This window comes from Lemur catta, chromosome 1 (genome assembly GCF_020740605.2).
Source record: "Lemur catta isolate mLemCat1 chromosome 1, mLemCat1.pri, whole genome shotgun sequence".
Taxonomy (NCBI): domain Eukaryota; kingdom Metazoa; phylum Chordata; class Mammalia; order Primates; family Lemuridae; genus Lemur; species Lemur catta.
Genome location: NC_059128.1, coordinates 246,805,278 through 246,822,396, shown reverse-complemented (window position 1 = coordinate 246,822,396; position 17,119 = coordinate 246,805,278). Strand labels below are relative to the sequence as shown.

The 17,119-nt window shown below is 32.4% G+C and overlaps 1 protein-coding gene and 1 non-coding gene across 4 annotated transcripts in view; both read left to right on the top strand.

Moving 5' to 3' along the window:
* Positions 1 to 17,119, top strand: part of ARL13B (ADP ribosylation factor like GTPase 13B) — a 72,111-nt gene that overhangs the window by 51,044 nt on the left and 3,948 nt on the right. For 2 of the 3 annotated variants that reach the window (XM_045540433.1, XM_045540435.1), the window contains 6 exons: positions 3,501 to 3,606; positions 4,653 to 4,855; positions 7,298 to 7,403; positions 11,680 to 11,905; positions 14,559 to 14,675; positions 15,643 to 15,711. In XM_045540433.1, coding sequence (XP_045396389.1) covers positions 3,501 to 3,606; positions 4,653 to 4,855; positions 7,298 to 7,403; positions 11,680 to 11,905; positions 14,559 to 14,675; positions 15,643 to 15,711 — 827 coding nt within the window. The remainder of the gene's footprint in view (positions 1 to 3,500; positions 3,607 to 4,652; positions 4,856 to 7,297; positions 7,404 to 11,679; positions 11,906 to 14,558; positions 14,676 to 15,642; positions 15,712 to 17,119) is intronic. The other variant, XM_045540434.1, reaches the window with a different exon arrangement.
* Positions 16,223 to 16,329, top strand: LOC123631079. Its single transcript, XR_006732956.1, has one exon. It is a non-coding gene; the product is annotated as a U6 spliceosomal RNA (small nuclear RNA).

Sequence of the window (17,119 nt, the reverse complement as noted above, 5' to 3'; positions counted from 1 at the left end):
TGTTTATAGGAAAAATTAGAAATGAACATTTCTCTCATACTACCAAATTCCAGATCACTTTGTTTTTTTTCTATGTGGTTATTATTTGAGGGCAAGAGGAAAGAAAGACTTTGCTATAGTATCTGTCAAAATAACATTTATGTTTATTCTTTGATTTAATAGTTCCACTTCCCGGAATCTGTTTCCCAAAATAAAAAATGACTCCTTTACAAACTTATTCTTCACAGCACTCTTTTTTAAAAACAAAACACGGGAAACACAAAAGTCCTTCAGTGTAGAACAGGCTGAGTAAATGATGGAATATCCATACAGTGGAGCATTTTACAACTGTAGAAAATAATAAAGAAGATTTCTTTATACTGCTTAGTATAATTTCAGGATTTACTATTCAGTTAAAAAAAAGGATAATACAGAAGAGTATATAGTATGCTAGCTTTTTGAGGAAGAAAGAGAAGGTGGATTTGAATATTATATATACATGCACATACATAAACCAGTCCATAGCAATGAATATCCTTAGTACCCAACTTATGGTCTTTAAAATACCATTTCCCCCATACACTTGTTTATATTTTCAAAAAGAAATAATGGGAGGATGAACTAAACACTAATGAAAGTGGTTACCTGTAGGACAAGGGAAGATACAGGGACAAGAAAGGGGACAGAGATGGCAAATAGTTCTTTCTGGTTATATTTTTTTTTATAGTTTTGAATTTTCAACCATATAACTATTTTAGAAATTAAATCTTAAACAATAAACAAACAATCTCTAAAAAGCAAAAGCACCTAGAAACAAATGAACCTAGCTATATATCTTGATGGTGACATAACCATATGGAAAAGTATTATTTCGAGTTATTTTAAAACTCAGTGTTTCCATTGTACATCTCTAGCAGAATATATCTTAGGACAAAAATAACCACAAAAAGATCTTAACTCAAATTTAGAAGTCTTATATTTAGGAATAAATATGTAAATAAATAAATATTAATATTAAATAAATACTTAAATATGTAAATAAACATTTAGGAATAAATATGTTGAAACATATTTGTTGAAACTACTATATATAGTTGGATAAAACAAATAGTTAATGCCACTAGGAACTGTAATTTTCAGCATAAGTAAAAAGAGATACAAATAAAATTTAAGGCAGGGCTCAGTGACTCATGCCTATAATCCTAGCACCTTGGAACACCTAAGCCCTTGAGCCCAGGAGTTCAAGAGATCAGCTGAGCAATATAGTGAGACCTTGTAAAAAAGTTAGCCGTGCGTGTTGGCACAAGCCTGTAGTCCCAGTTACTTGGGAGGTGGAGGCAGGGGTATTGCTTGAGCCTAGGAGTTTGAGGTTATATTGAACTATGATGACACCACTGCATTCTAGCCCTGTCAAAAAAAAAAAAAAAGAAGAAGAATATCTAAGAAGCTAAGTCAAAACTTGGTAATATTTGATTTGAAATGTAAAAATCAGTATGAACTCATGATTTAAGTTTTTTTTTTTTTTTAAAAAAAAAAGCTGTTTCCTAGCCTTGTGCACTGAAAAGGTCTGGCAGCAGTGGCATGTTAATAGCAATGTATATCCATGATGACCAGATTATGGTCTTTAAAATACCATTTCCCTCTGAAAGGACCAGGGCTCCTTAGGGAATTGGATGATTCTAGGCCTGGAACCGTGTTTCATAGTAGAAAGCAAAGAAGCTATCAAAGACTGTTGGAGTTGTACCAGAATGACCCAGACACCCATCTGAAGAGGACTCCTTCTGTTCGTTTAGCCTCAAAAAGAACACTAACTGTAGTACATTGAAACACATCAAATACATTTTTTAAATCCATGAGTTCATAATGATAAACCCCAAAATAAGACAAAACAAAAAGAAAAACAAGCAATTTGATCACCTTTGGAGGTTGCTAGGACACCAATTCATTATAATGAAAATTAGGAAATAAAGATAAAGGATCAAACATTTATCTTGACTTTTCTCTATGAATTGTAAGAGTCATCAAGTAGTTGATAAAAGTAAATTTTTTAGCAAAAATCCTGCTAGTGAATGCAGAAGAAATACAGAAGTGGAAAAATCACTATTTCATAAACTCTTATAAAATAATGGAATTAAGCAAAGGTCATCAATGGCTGCTAAAATCATTAGGCGAAAGGTTAATGAGGAACTTTATTTTGGATGGATCAGGCTGATTCTAAATCCACTGATCAATTTTAATATCACTAAAATAGAATATTATATAAAAGTGACAGTATATACCTCCTAAGTACCAGCACCCCCTATGAAATACACTTGTCAAAAGAATTCAATCTGAAATTCATCCAGCCTCTATATCTAACTATGAGGTATAGGAAATACAGGGTATGTATGTTAAATGAGCTCGTGAGGAAGATATCTGCCAAATCCCAAACATGGGAAATTCTAAAGAAAAATGACTATTTTACAAATAAATGTCATGAAAGGAAAAGGGGTGGTGGTGTTGGGATGGGAAGGTAGATAATACAGCTTCAAAAAGAGGTAAGTGATAAATTATATGTAATGTATATCTGGTTTAGATTTGAATTTGAACATAACACTTGCAAAGTGATATTGGGGAATATTGAGTGACTTGAGTAATACTGAAGACTTACTGTTAATTTTGTTAGGTGTAATAGTGGTATTACGGTAATGTTTTTTAACATTTGGGTGAAGTAATATGACTGGGGGAAAAGTAGAAGGTATGTGGATGAGCAAGAATGACACAGTTTTGATAATTTTTAAAGAAAAGTGATAGGGGTTCATTATATTTATTATTCTGTATATTTAAAAATATATATTTTTGCCTAAAGAGTCTATCAAACCTTGACCAAGACATTATTTTATTAAACTTTTTGACTTATGCCATGTGATAGGCAAATAGTGGTATATTGTGATAATTCCTGTTTTTCTTTAGAACTTATTTTGGCTTTTCTTTTTTTGGTCTCTAGTTTGTCCGTAATTGAGTGTAATTCTTTCTTTCTTTATTTTTTTTTATGCCCAGTGCTATGTCAAATAAATAAGAAGTGGTCTAGTGTCTTTAGTAAATTGCACATTTACAGGGACATATTCACATATTAGAAATGTAAATAAGCTCAAATATTACAAGCTCAGAATAAATATTTGAGCATTTAAAAATGATAACAGTTTGTATTTTAAGAAAATAAAGACATAATTTATGGCTATGAGTTGTGGAAAACAGTCCACTTTTTTTTCTATTTTGTAGCTTTTTTGTTGGCCTATTGATCTATTGCTTATGCTTTCTTGATACCTCCCTTTATCTGATTTCCCTTTTATAGACGAATTTTATTTTAGCAATAATAAATAAAGGAAAATGATGAAATTGATACTACAATAATTTTTAAAACCAGTGTGTTCTGTAATCAGTAGATTTAAAACTTGAGAATAGAAGAATGTGGTCAAAATATCTTTAAGTTGCCATCAGATTATATATTTGCTCTAAAACTACTTCATTTGTCTTTCTAGGTTGGCAAATAAACAAGACAAGGAAGGGGCTTTAGGAGAAGCTGATGTGATTGAATGTCTGTCGCTGGAAAAATTGGTCAATGAGCACAAGTGCCTATGTCAGATAGTAAGTTTTATTTTTTTTCTGCCTTTGAAATAAGTTCAGTATAACTTAGTTTTTATACAGATAATAGCAGTTAGAAAGCAATCTTTCAAAGAGTTTTTTTTCTTCTCCCAGGAAATCACACTGTCACTGTTCTGTTGATGTGACTTAATATCATAATACTTATTTTCTATTTGATTGTTACTGACTTTCATAAACTGTCCTTCCATGGTTTCAAAGATTTTCACATTTGTTTTTTGTTTAAGGTATTGCCTGATACAATCTATAGCTATACCCATACATAATGGTATGAACTTTGTAAAATGGAAAAGAAAAGTATAATTAGTAGAGATTTATCATGAGTTTTGAAAAATCATATCAGGAGAGTTGTCACACAGTCTATTTTTTTCCAGGTCATGCTTAGTGTTTTATTTTATAAAATAAGCCATGGTATCAACCCTCTAAAAACACCTACTTGTATCTTCCAATCTCCACCATTCCCAAACATCAGATTCCATTCAGTTTCCTCCAACCCCAAGCTGATCACTTTGTTTTCACAAGTTCATACCTTCCAAATGTTTTAATAATGAATAAATGTTAAATATTGACTTTTAATATTACAGAAAGGGGAAGTCACACAGTCTTAAGGAAGACGGACAAAGGATTTAATCATTTATCCTAGTTCCATAAAATGATCATTAGGCTGTCAGTTTTATGAATGTTTACTGCTATAGATTTTAGTATAAGGAATTAAAAATTCTGGGGTATTTTTCTTATGGCAGTTCAATTTTGTCTTTCAGTAAGCTTGTTTAAAATTATAACTAGCAATGTCAACTTCTTTTGTGAAAATGTCTCTAGTAGCTTACAGATATTTGTAAAATATTTTCTTTCAAATGTACTGATGTTGGTGATCATTGCAAAGGTATGTTTTATAAGTTGAATAAACAGATGCTCCATATCATTAATTTAAATGGCTCAATTTTGATTTGCTAGTAATTTTATTGAATGTTTTATGGATAGATTTTTGTGGAGAACTTTTAATCTTTAAGTCAAATAAATTTCTCTTTTAGGAACCTTGTTCAGCAGTCTTGGGATATGGAAAGAAAATTGACAAGTCCATTAAAAAGGGCCTTTATTGGCTGCTACATATTATTGCAAGAGACTTTGAGGCCTTAAATGAACGCATCCAAAAAGATACAGCAGAACAGCGTGCTCTTGAGGAACAAGAGAAACGTGAAAGGGCTGAACGAGTACGAAAATTACAAGAAGAAAGGTAAATAGATTAATTTTGTACCACAGTGCATTTGTAGAGTCAAAAACAGGATAATTTTATAAATGATTTGCTAGTTTTGCCTATTTAGTTTCCTTTCTGTATGAATGAAGACACCAAGTAGATTTTCTATTTCTGTGGATCTTTATGCAAGTTTGGGTGATAGATTTCTAATTTTCCTGCTGGTATTATAGTAATTAAATTTACTCTTATATAGTAATAATTTCCAAAAGTTTTAAATATTTACCTCTTACTTCTTATGGGTACTGTTAGTGCAGTGGTTCTCAACGTACAGGGTGATTTTGCCTGTCAGGGAACATTTGGCAATGTCTGGAGACAGTTTTAGTTCACAGCTGTGGGGAGGGGTAGAGTGCCACTGGCATCTGGCGTGTAGAGGACAGGGCTGCTGCTAAACATCCTACAATGCACAGGATGGTTTCCCACAACAAAGAATTATCCGGCTCAGTATGTGAATAGTGTTGAGAATGAGGAACCTCTTTAGTCTCTCAGCAAAGATAGGTGAGCTGTTAGTGAGCATCATTCAACTCAAGCAAAATCTGATCCAAAGTTGCCTTTCATCTACCTAAGATTGGCCTTTTATGTGATTTAACATAGTTGCTGCCCAAAAGGCAAGAACCCACTACCCTTGGTGATCCTGTTGTGAGGTGCTTCCTTATACTGTGGAGGAAATGCTCTGAGAACTGGTATTTTTCAGAGGTAGGAGTTAAAGCAAAGAAATATTTATAGAGATAACTCTTCACTTTCCAAATGTTCAATACTATGAGCATGTTTTTCAAATAGGTCTCTCTTGATATCAAAGAAAGAATGGGGTGAGTAGTTTTGGCGTCTGCCAATATGAAGAGTCTTTGGTTTTCAATCCTAGTGTATATTTTCATGATTTTTAAAGCTAAAGCTCAGTATAGCCAATCATTCTTGTAAGTATACCTTTTGTATATTTATAAAAATTAAATTTATGGCCACACTTTTCTGAAAACTCCTTTCCTTTTTTCCACTAAAAAAAAAAAAACAATAAAAAATGAGTTAGATAAAAGAAATTTAATGTTAGTAATTTTTTTAGTTTTTGCCTTTTTCATAATGATATTCTAGATCATGTATGGCAGGCTTTTCCAATACTCATTCCCCTTTTCTTCTTTTTCCTTAGCCATACCATTTGTGTTCTGAGACTTCTCCTATTGAGCTGATATTCTGTAATTAAAAGTAAATTAGTATTCAGAGAAGAGTGGTTAAAAACAACCTTTTTACTTTACTAAATCTGATTCGTTCAGACAGTCATTTCCAATATTTTTGAAAAACAGTGGAACATATGCTACATGAAAATAGTATATTAATACTATATGCCTGAAACTGCTTACTAATAAATGAGTAGCAGCAATAACAATGACTGTCCTATGAGTAGGTTCATTTGCAGAGTGTTCTCACATATACTACTTTATCTGATCCTTGAGACAGTCCTATGAAGTAGTTATTTTAATCCACATCTGTGGGAAAGCTGAGGCTCCAGAATCAGGTTCAAAGATTTCTAAATCTCCAAGTCTTGGCTTCCTAGGTTCAGAATAAAAGGATATACATGTCCATCTAGAAAACAGTTAATTGATATCATGGCAGTGAACGTCCACATTGCTGTACTATACTTATAATCTAGTTAAAGATCCACAGTACTCATTTTCTGTCATTGGCTGCTTGTTTTAGTAACTTATGTATGGTACAACATTAACTATAAATCACAGAGATAGTAAATGTTTCAGTGGTAACTAATACGGAATTATTTAATCTGAATGATACATGGCAAACTTATTTTTATAGCCTCTTAGACTATTATGCAAAGCAACAGTTGTTATCTAGTTATTCAAATATGATACGCAACTTGATAAAGTCTATCATTTTATATTATTACTGATCATATACTTCTAGAGAATCAATCCATAGATGTCTTGCTCTTTTATTTCTGTATAATAAACGAGAAACATGTTTGTGTAGAAACACGTTGAGTTAAAAGAATGTTTTCCCAGTTTTATTTTACAAGAGGAGACATAACCCTTAAGAAGAGTGTTAAAAGAGGATTTATTTGTTAACACTAGTAAAGAGGACAGCATTGATTTTTAGAGGATAATTAATAAATTGATCAATATACACCCTTGGCACATGGAAAAATAATTAATTTTCACCATTGACATTAAGAAGTCAATCATAAGAAATGTCATTTTTGTCAGCATTTCTTTTTTAAAAAATTCAAATGATTAATCTTTACATGGGGCTAGATGCATATTTCCTACATAAAGATTTCTGAAATACTGTCAGTAATTAAAGCCATGTCTACATGTTTAAATTATTAAGTTTAATACCCTGAAACCTATTGCAAATTTTCTTAAACATGGCTCAACACTTTGTCAAAAGGAGTTTCAATTTTTTTTCCTCAAACAATAGAAAACAAAGAGAAGAGCAGGCTGAACTCGATGGAACCAGTGATTTGGCTGAGTTGGACCCAGAACCAATGAATCCTTTCCAGCCGATAGCATCTGTAATCACTGAGGTATGAATGGTGACAAATGTAATTTTTATATCTTAAGTTATGAAGTTGGAATTTGGGAAAGGAGGTGAGGAATTGGGAAAGGAGGCAGGGAAAATAGAAGTCGTTCTACAGAAATGATTTCTAAAAGAAATTAAAGGTGAGAGACTGATGAAAGGTTTACTGCTTTTTTTTCTCTTCAATTTACCTTTTTAGCTAGTGTAAAAAGAGAAATATGACTTCAGAATTAAATGACTATGAAAATAAAGGTTGACTGTGGCAATTATTATAGTTGCTGTGTTGATAAATCTATTTTTATTATTTTTGTCATGTAATATTAACATATTTACTCTTGTTACATTGTCTCTTTCTGTATTGCTCTTACGGCCCTTTTGCAACAATATTTATATGCTTATAATACATTAGAGTACATAAACAATTTCTTTTTTCTTTTTCCTTTTCTTTTTTCTTTTTTTTGAGACAGGATCTCACTCTGTTGCCCGTGCTAAAGTTCAGTGGCGTCATCACAGCTCACTGCAACCTCAGACTCTTGGGGTTCAGAGTGATTCTTCTGCCTCAGCCTCCTTAGTAGCTGGGACTACAGGCCTGCGCCACCACGCCTGGCTAACTTTTTTATTTTTTATAGAGACGGATCTTGCTATTGCCAAGGTTCACAAACAATTTTCTATTTTCCCATGATACTTAAAAATGTTTGATCCCACCCATGCAGATATTAAGGAAGGTGTACTTAAAAAATGTTTGGACTACTTTTAAAACCCAAGTGATGTCATTAATCCATATGTAGACTAGTGACTAGTAGATATTTTGATAAAAGTTTAAATGCTGATATTTGGTGGAAGTAGAGTAGTAACTCATATTCTGTCAATTCAAGTATTCTTAGTATAGTTGCTTTCCCTATTTGCTCATTGGACTAATAATACCAGAATCTATAGAATTTGAGCCTTTATAACTTAGGTGAGGTATATTTCAAACATTTCTGGACAAATCTTATTTTATATTTCTGAAGAATATAATAAATAATCTTCTAGGCCACTTAAAACCAATGGTCCCAAATTGAATATTCTTAAGAAATTTATTTTGATTCTATTTGACATTTCTGATCAGTAATCATATTCCTGTAATAGTTAAAACAACTACATTAAACTTGTCATGGAAACTATTTTCTTCTTTTAGGAATATAATTGACACACGTATAATTACTTGAACATGCCAGGGCATCTAATCATTCCCACTGACTTAGATGGTCTAATATAATCTAATTCAGGAGGCTTGAAAAAATAATCGTTTAGTCTTGTGAATTTAAAGTTACCTGACGTCATTTAACAAAACCAACAACTGGCACAGCTTCTTAAGCTGTAGTTTCAGTCTCTGCTAGTTCATATTGCATGTTTATTTTGGACAGTCTTTTGTAAGGATGGTCCTTGTACTGATTTAAGTAAAATATTAACATAAAAAAAGAATGTTTGGGATGGCAAAAAATTCTCCCATATCTGAATACCATTTAGTTTAATTTTAAATCATCAGAAATTTCACCAACATTAATTTGTAGATTTTAATTATGAAGAACTTAAGAGTGTGTGTGTGTGTGTGTGTGTGTGTGTGTGTGTGTGTGTGTGTGTCTGTCTTTTTCATTTTCTGCTGATGTCCAGAGTTTGCACGGGGTCTGCTTAATGGCCTTCAGTAGCCATGCTCTGAGGCAGCGCTGCCTAAACCTCCTCCATTTACTCAGAGCCTATTGTGGAAGCTGGTGTGTTCTCCATTCCTCTTCCCCTGTTGCTGCCTCCTTCCACACAGATGGTCATCTGGAAAGGTGGATGATTATTTCTTCCTTGCAGCTGCTGCTGAGGAGGGAGGCAGCTCCAGAGGTAAGAAGATGATTGGATAGTTTTGGTATTGCTTTATTTAGCAAAAGAGTTGGTAATATGAGGTATTTGGTCTTGAGTTGCTTAGATATCAGAAGACTAATTGTATTCAATCTTTCATTAACCCTATTAGGATCACCCTAAATATGTGCTTTTCTAAGTATAGTAAAACCATTTTAATAGCATGAGCTATTGTTTTGTCTCCATCCTATCAAAAATTATATTTGTCAAGTTTTGTTTTATGTTCTTTTAAAAATAGAAAGAAGGAAATCAAGTTTTGCTTTTCACTTTGAAACATTAATTTACTCTTAAGTGTATTATAAAGCTCTCTTTGTGAATGACTTTATTTTATAGGACCATGGGTATAAATCACTTAAGAGGCCCTAGTGCTTCTCCCAGCATTGTATTTTTCACAATATAAAGAAGTGAACAATACCGGTGTACAGCATAGTATACCATACACAGAAAGTCCCTGAATTAGTAAGTGGCACGGGGGAAGTATAATTATTATGCTTTTCAACTACGATACTTTTAATAAGATGGTCAGTAAAGAAATGAAAACAAATTACTGACAGTCTCCTTTTCACCATGCAAATTTTCTTTTTTTCATGAAACTTCTCCTTTGGTATGTTTGCATTGTACAGAAGCACCTAACATTTTTTTGATTTTTACCACAGATAATAAAGTTGGTGAAGTATTATGAAGTATTGGTTCCAAAATAGATCAGTGGAACAAATAGTAATAAAGCTAATTATGCATAAGCATTTAGTATAAGATAAAGGTAACATTTCAAACCCGAGAGAAAAGAATATGAACAGCCACTTGGAAAAAAGTAAAATCATTGAAAACTGTACACCCAATTAAGTTCTGGAAGTATCCAAGCCTTAAATGTATTAAAAAAGTAAAGCCTTAAAAATACTAGCAGATAATGGAGTTAAAGATTTATATGTGCTTAGAAGTGGAAAAACTTTCAAAGCAGGACAGTCAAGCCACAATCATAAAGTGAAAAAATTTTGTAGTATTCAATTTTAAAAGACCTATTCTACAAAGTTACAAAGCAAAAATGAAAATCAGCATAACAAACCCTAGTGGAAAATAGGACACATAGTCCTATGTGACTATGAGACTGGTCCTAGTGACACGTAGGACAAACTAAAGAACCCTTACAAATTACTATAAAAATAATGAGAATCTAACAGAAAAGTGGATCTTGGGTTATCACAGGCAGTTCTTTAAAGAACATAAAAATAGCATTAAGGGTATTTTAATAGTTCATCTTCGCTAGTAACTATAAAAAATTTAAATTAAACTAGAACAACACTAAGGTAAACATGGTTATTTATTAATTTGTCAGAGATGTAAAAGGTCATTAATGATATGCAGAGAAAGATGTAGAGAAAAATCACCTTCCCAACCAATTGCCTGGGGGTATAAATTGATTTAATTTTTCTGAAGGGAAGTTTATGAATATATGTCACATTCCAGCAGTTCTGTTGTTAAGAATGTAATCTAAACAAAGCTAATAGGATGATTGTATTTCTTATAATAGTGAAAAACTGAAAGTAAATTTGTTGTCCACTGATAGAGAATTGGTAAAATAAGTTATAAATAAGTTATGCTATAACCATTCAAAGTGATAATGTAATTGATGAAAATAGTAGTAACTAAGACTTACATAGTATTTTGAAGGACTATTCTAAGCATTTTGTATATTCATTGACATGGAAAGAAGTTTATATTCTTAAATAACAACTTCAATTCTTTTTTATTTAAACAACAAACAAATATAAGGCTGGTGTATTGGCACAGGGTACAAGACTAGCCTGAGCAAGAGTGAGACCCCGTGTCTGGTAAAAATAGAAAAATTAGCCAGGCATCCTGGCACGCACCTGGAATCTGAGCTACTCAGGAGGCTGAGGCAAGAGGATCACTTGAGCCCAGAAGTTTGAGGTTATTTTGAGCTACGATGATGATGCTGCACTCTACCCAGGGTGACAGAGCAAGACTCTGTCTCAAAACAAAGAACCAAAAAAACCCCAAAAACAAATATGTAAATATATATAGAGAGAGACAATTACCTTTATGTATGTTTGTAGGTGGTGTATGTCTGTATGTGTGTGGGAATAGGCAGAGGAAAGTGCCTCTTAGTGATCTTACACTGAATAGTGGTCATCTCTAGATTGTGGAATTACTGGTAATATTTATTTTCTTTTGTTTTACTTTATATGTTTACTGAATATTTGTCAATTAACATGTTTTAATGATACATTCAACAGTTTTTTAAATAGAAATCTCACTGTGTCCTTGAAGTTACAGAATGTTGTTAGGTTATTTGATTTCTCCCTTAAAACTATCTTATATATAAACATGATAATAAAGATAATAGGGGTTTTTTTTTTTTTTTTGGTTGTTGTTAGAGTGAAAAAAAACTTGAAAAAGAGAAAAAGAAGCAAAAGATGGAGAAAGTCAGTGATGGCTGCCACCTGAAACATAAAATGGAGCATGAGCAAATAGAGACAGAGAGCCAGATTAGTGACAATGGCCAAAAAAGCATTGAATCTGGACTAGTAGAAAATTATAAGGAGGCACTAACACAGCAGCTGGAGAATGAAGATGAGACAGACCAGCGATCATCAGAATCAGGTAATGAAGTTATTTAAAGTAATTTCCATATATATATTAATAAGATCTTTATTTCGTTTGTCATATTTATTTTCACAAAAAATGTACTGTAATATTTTTGGTCTCCAAATACAGTATTTATCATGAGTTTCTCAAGGTCTTTAATTACTCATTTGCCAGTTTGCTCCTAACATGTTTTTTTCATGATGACTTAAAATGTAGTCCTTTGTCCTTTGTTACTTATAAAGATTTCAGCAGAAGATTCAATTTTAAATTTTATTTTCATAAATTTGGAATACAGCATATCCCTCAAGAATCCTTGGAATATATTTGACATCTCTAAGGCTTTTTGTTTATTTATTTGGTTTTTAAGCCTCATAATGCTAAAATCAACATCATTTCTTTTATTGACTATTACTATAGCGAGCAAACATAACCAGTAGAACATTTCCTAAAAGTCTTGTCAAATAGCCAACTTCCTCTTATTTTAATATCCTACACAATCTTCAACTCATAATTGCTTTTTCCCCCCTAACTGGTTATGTAATTTAATAGAACATTCGTGTCTATTGCTGTCATAGAAAGTCAGCCTGTGTCTGGAATCAGACAACCTGTGATAGAATCCTGACTCTCTCATCTACTAGATATATGTTAAGTAATATAGCATTCTTCAGTCTTAATTTCTTAATCTCTAAAATGGGGACAAACAATCTTTATTTACAGGGCTTTTAGGGTTATCTATAAAATAACTCTGCAGCACTCCTAGGAGTATCTGCTACGTGGGTGATGCCTAACAATTGTTACTTCCTGGCCATTCCTAGTTAGTGATATGCCTTTATTATATATAAGAATTTTTTATAGTATCATAGGGTTTATGAAAATAAGATTTCAATCCTTGAGGTACAGATTAGCTAACATGGAGATTTTGCTGGATGAAAAAATATTAGATTTGAAAGTTATACTTTTTGTCAGTTGGCAAGTTAGAACAGTCTTATCCCTACCCATATAATTATCTCAGCAGAGTTAAAAAGACTTATTACTGTGGTCTCTCAGTTTTTAAAAAGGACTCTAGCAGTGAGGTCTTCATAGCTCACTGCAACCTCAAACTCCTGGGCTCAAGTGATCCTCCTGCCTCAGCCTCCAAAGTAGTTTGGACTACAGGTGCATGCTATCATGCCTGGCTAATTTTTCTATTTTTAGTAGAGATGGGGTCTCACTTGTGCTCAGACTGGTCTTGAACTCCTGGCCTCAAGCGATCCTCCTGCCTTGGCCTCCCAAAGTGCTAGGATCAGAGGTGGGAGCCATTGCGCCCAGCCGTAAAATATATTTTAAAGAGCAAAATGATTTGACAAATGATTTGAAAACGTAGCACAGGGAGATCTAAGATAGTAAATCATGTAACTGTAAAATAACTAACATTGTATTTTATACTTTAAAACATGCCTTCAGGTGCATTAAATTATATTATTCAACATAGCATTATGCTATTTAACAGAGCAATCCTGGGGTATATTATTCCTGTTACATAAATGAGGAAACCAGCCACTTAAAGAGGTTGAGTAACTTGTTTATGATCGTACATCTCATCTGTGTGTAGGCTGAGACCTCAGTCCAGAACATGTTCCACATCCCCATGACCCTGAGCTGCTGCCTATCCTGAAGTATCATGTGGTTCTAGAACTCTCTTTAAGTTCTTTCAGGCGTAAAGCTTACTGCTTTAACTGTGAAAAGATTTTGTTTCTATCAGAAGTGAAATGTCTCAAGTGACACTAATTTATTAGAAAAATAATTTGTTTCTAAATATATTTTTATTTTGTATTGCTTTGTAGGCTTCACAGATATTAGATTTTTTTATATTACAGATAAGTCCCATTTTAGAAAATATATTACATATATATAAATTTAGCAGTTTGTAATTGTCAGTTAAAATATTGCAGTAACTTTGATGTTCTAAATTTGGTTATATAATATGCCATCCTGGTTTACCTTGTTAAAATTTACATGTTAACATAGATATCCTTAAAATGTTTATATGTGCTTGAGTGGGGGATCTGTAAATAATGTTATTTTGAAAGAAAAGAAATTCAATTCTGCTAGGTCTCCTAATGTGATTTTGATCACATAAACTTGTACTGGGAATTGGGCATACTTTATTTAGGGATTATTTTAATGAATAATGTGTTTAGATTTAATTAGGGTCTTTTTTTTCACATTTCAAAGGATTATTTTTGGACTATTTATACCCAGAATTATTCTGTGTATCCCACTAAGAAAAATCAACAACTCTTCTCTTTTCTCAGGCCATTTTGATTTTCTTGGAAACTCCTGCAATTAGACAATTATATTTGTTTCATATGAAATTTGGGAGAAATATAAGTTGCTTTTGGAAATGTAAACTTTTCTGTATTCTGAAAAATTTCTGTTAGAACTTAAAATACAGACGTTTGGCTGTTTATATCATATTCATTAATCACTTATTCAATAAGCCATCACTTTAAAAAAATTATTCGTAGTAAATGTGAGTTCATATTTGGTCATTGGTAACAATTTCCAAAGTTGAGTAGAAGATGTTTTTATGTTAGTAAGATCAATATTCTTGTTTTATTCTTTGTTTTCTATTATAGAAGCTCACCTTTTCCCAAAGGTATAACATTTCACGTTTATATTCTCATAGATAACGGTAAAAAGAAAACTAAGAAACTACGAATGAAAAGGAATCACCGGGTAGAGCCAGTTAATACAGATGACTCTGCTCCTAAGAGTCCAACACCACCCCCACCTCCTCCTCCTAGTAAGTAAATTGATATTGGTACTGAATTTAGAAAGGCCGCTTTAAACAAGGGAGAAAAAAGGGAAAAGAAATTGTGTAGTTTTTATGCAATATATTCATTATCTTGTGAATTTGTGTAAAAGAGTTCTTCACTCTAATTTGTTCTTGTCAATACAAATATCTTTTTCTTTTTTTAATCCAAAAGAAATGTTTTATAAAAATAAAAAAAATATTAAAAACTATTAAGAAAACCTTACTCGGTACTTCCTAGAATATGTTCAAGTTCTATTTGAAATATCAGTACCCAGATTACTAAAAGGAATCTAAGTTTCATGAATGGATGGTTAATGTGAGCTTTTAACAATTTAGACCTTTCATCCTGAAAGTTAATGTTTAAACCCAAGATGTATTAATATTTCTAATATATTTCCAGCACACATACCCACCTCCTAAGTTGTTAAGAGGATTAAATGGAGTAAATCATGTAAAATACTGGGACATACCTGCACAATAATTGTAACTTTTCAGCACTAAGCATATTCACCTACTATAGATTCTCAATAAATACCTGATACCAGGTAAATATGTTTATAATGTCTTTATGGTCCTGCTTACAAGACTTTAGATGGTAACATTTTCCTTTAAGAAATTTTTCAAGTCTCCTTTCTGCTATTCCATTTATTAAGAACACATTTAGCCTCTGCTAGGGGTGAGAATGGTATCCTAAGCTTATTTATGATGATAGTGAAGCTTCTTATATTTTTAATTAAATGTGAATGAAAACTTAAAACAGATGTTAACAGCCTATCATTATATTTTTAAATAGAACTGATTTAAAACGAGTTTATGGCTATGTAGTACTTTGTCATTCAGTATATTTGAATTGACATTGAGTGTTCTGTACACTTCCTGTCAAGGGAGGGATCCTCTCAACAGACCTAAAGAGACATTGTTTAACAGTGTTTTAAATGTTTTTCTTTTTCTTTAGTTGGCTGGGGAACCCCCAAAGTCACTAGACTTCCAAAACTTGAGCCTCTTGGTGAAACACGTCATAATGGTAATGCAAAAGGATCAGTTTCAAATATCATGTGTACATATTACATTCACTATGCTCTACCTCATAACTTAAACAAACTTATATTTTATTTTTGGAAGCCTTTCAAATCCACAGCCATCCTTTTTTATTATACTTCCTTTTTAATTTTTTTTAATTTTTTATTCTTAAGTGGGCTTTTACCTCCATATAATTTGATTTGATGTTTACCTTAGAATACAGAGGTAAAAAGAATCATAGCTTGTGTTTATGTATGATACATTTAAACAAGTGATTGAGAAAAGGAAATGTTTTAAAGCAATTTAAATATGAGACAGTTATACTTACAGTGTCAAAAAACCGCAGTGTATTGTATACGCTCAATGTACTCAATGATAATGCCACATAATTTTTCTCCCTCTATTCATAAGACACACAGCTGCTGAATATTAAAATGAAGTAAAGATCAACACAGTTTGTAAAATTAGAGCTGAAATCAGTAACCCAAATAAAGTTCAGCTAAACAGAAAGTAAGGTGCTTGTTTCGGCAGCACATATACTAAAATTGGAACGATACAGAGAAGATTAGCATGGCCCCTGCGCAAGGATGACACGCAAATTCGTGAAACGTTCCATAAAAAACAAAATAAAAAAAAAATAAACAGAAAGTAAGTTACTAAAGGCTTTACTGAGTTGAGAACAACTTTGAATAAAATTAACATAAGCTATAGTCCAGCTAGTTTATGGCATTAGAACTCCAGGAGGCAAAAACTCGAGAAAGGACAGTTAGAAATAGTAGACAACTGCTTTCTAAAACAGGCAGTAGTCATGATTACAGACCATCAGTCTAAGTTGTTTCCATAAAATATTTCTAGAATGTAAAAGAATAATAATTACATAGAATTGTAGCTCAATAAACTTGTCTATTGAGAACATCCAATTCCTTTTTTTTTTTTTTTTTTTTTTTTGAGACAGGGTCTTGCTCTATTGCCCAGGCTGGAGTACAGTGGTATAAGCATAGCTTACTGTAACCTTGAACTCCTGGGCTCAAGTAATCCTCCTGCCTCAGCCTCCCAAGTAGCTAGGACAATAGATGAGTGCAACCATGCCTAGCTAATTTTTCAATTTTGTGTAGAGATAGGGTCGCTCGCTATGTTGCAAAGGCTAGTTTTGAATTCATGGCCTCAAACAATCCTTTTGCCTCCGCCACCCCACCTGTCCTTCTATTCTCTTTTTGATGGCTCTGTGTTTGTGTAATCTAGAACTTGGTTTCCTAAGGAAATCACTTACTAGGAAAAACGAAGTTTAATCTTGGGAAAAGCATTATCATCTAATTTGAAATTATATCAAACTATATAAAATATTTTCATTCAAAAAGTACATAAATATAAATCTGCTATTTGCTTTTGTTTTCAGAATTCTGTAGATCTAT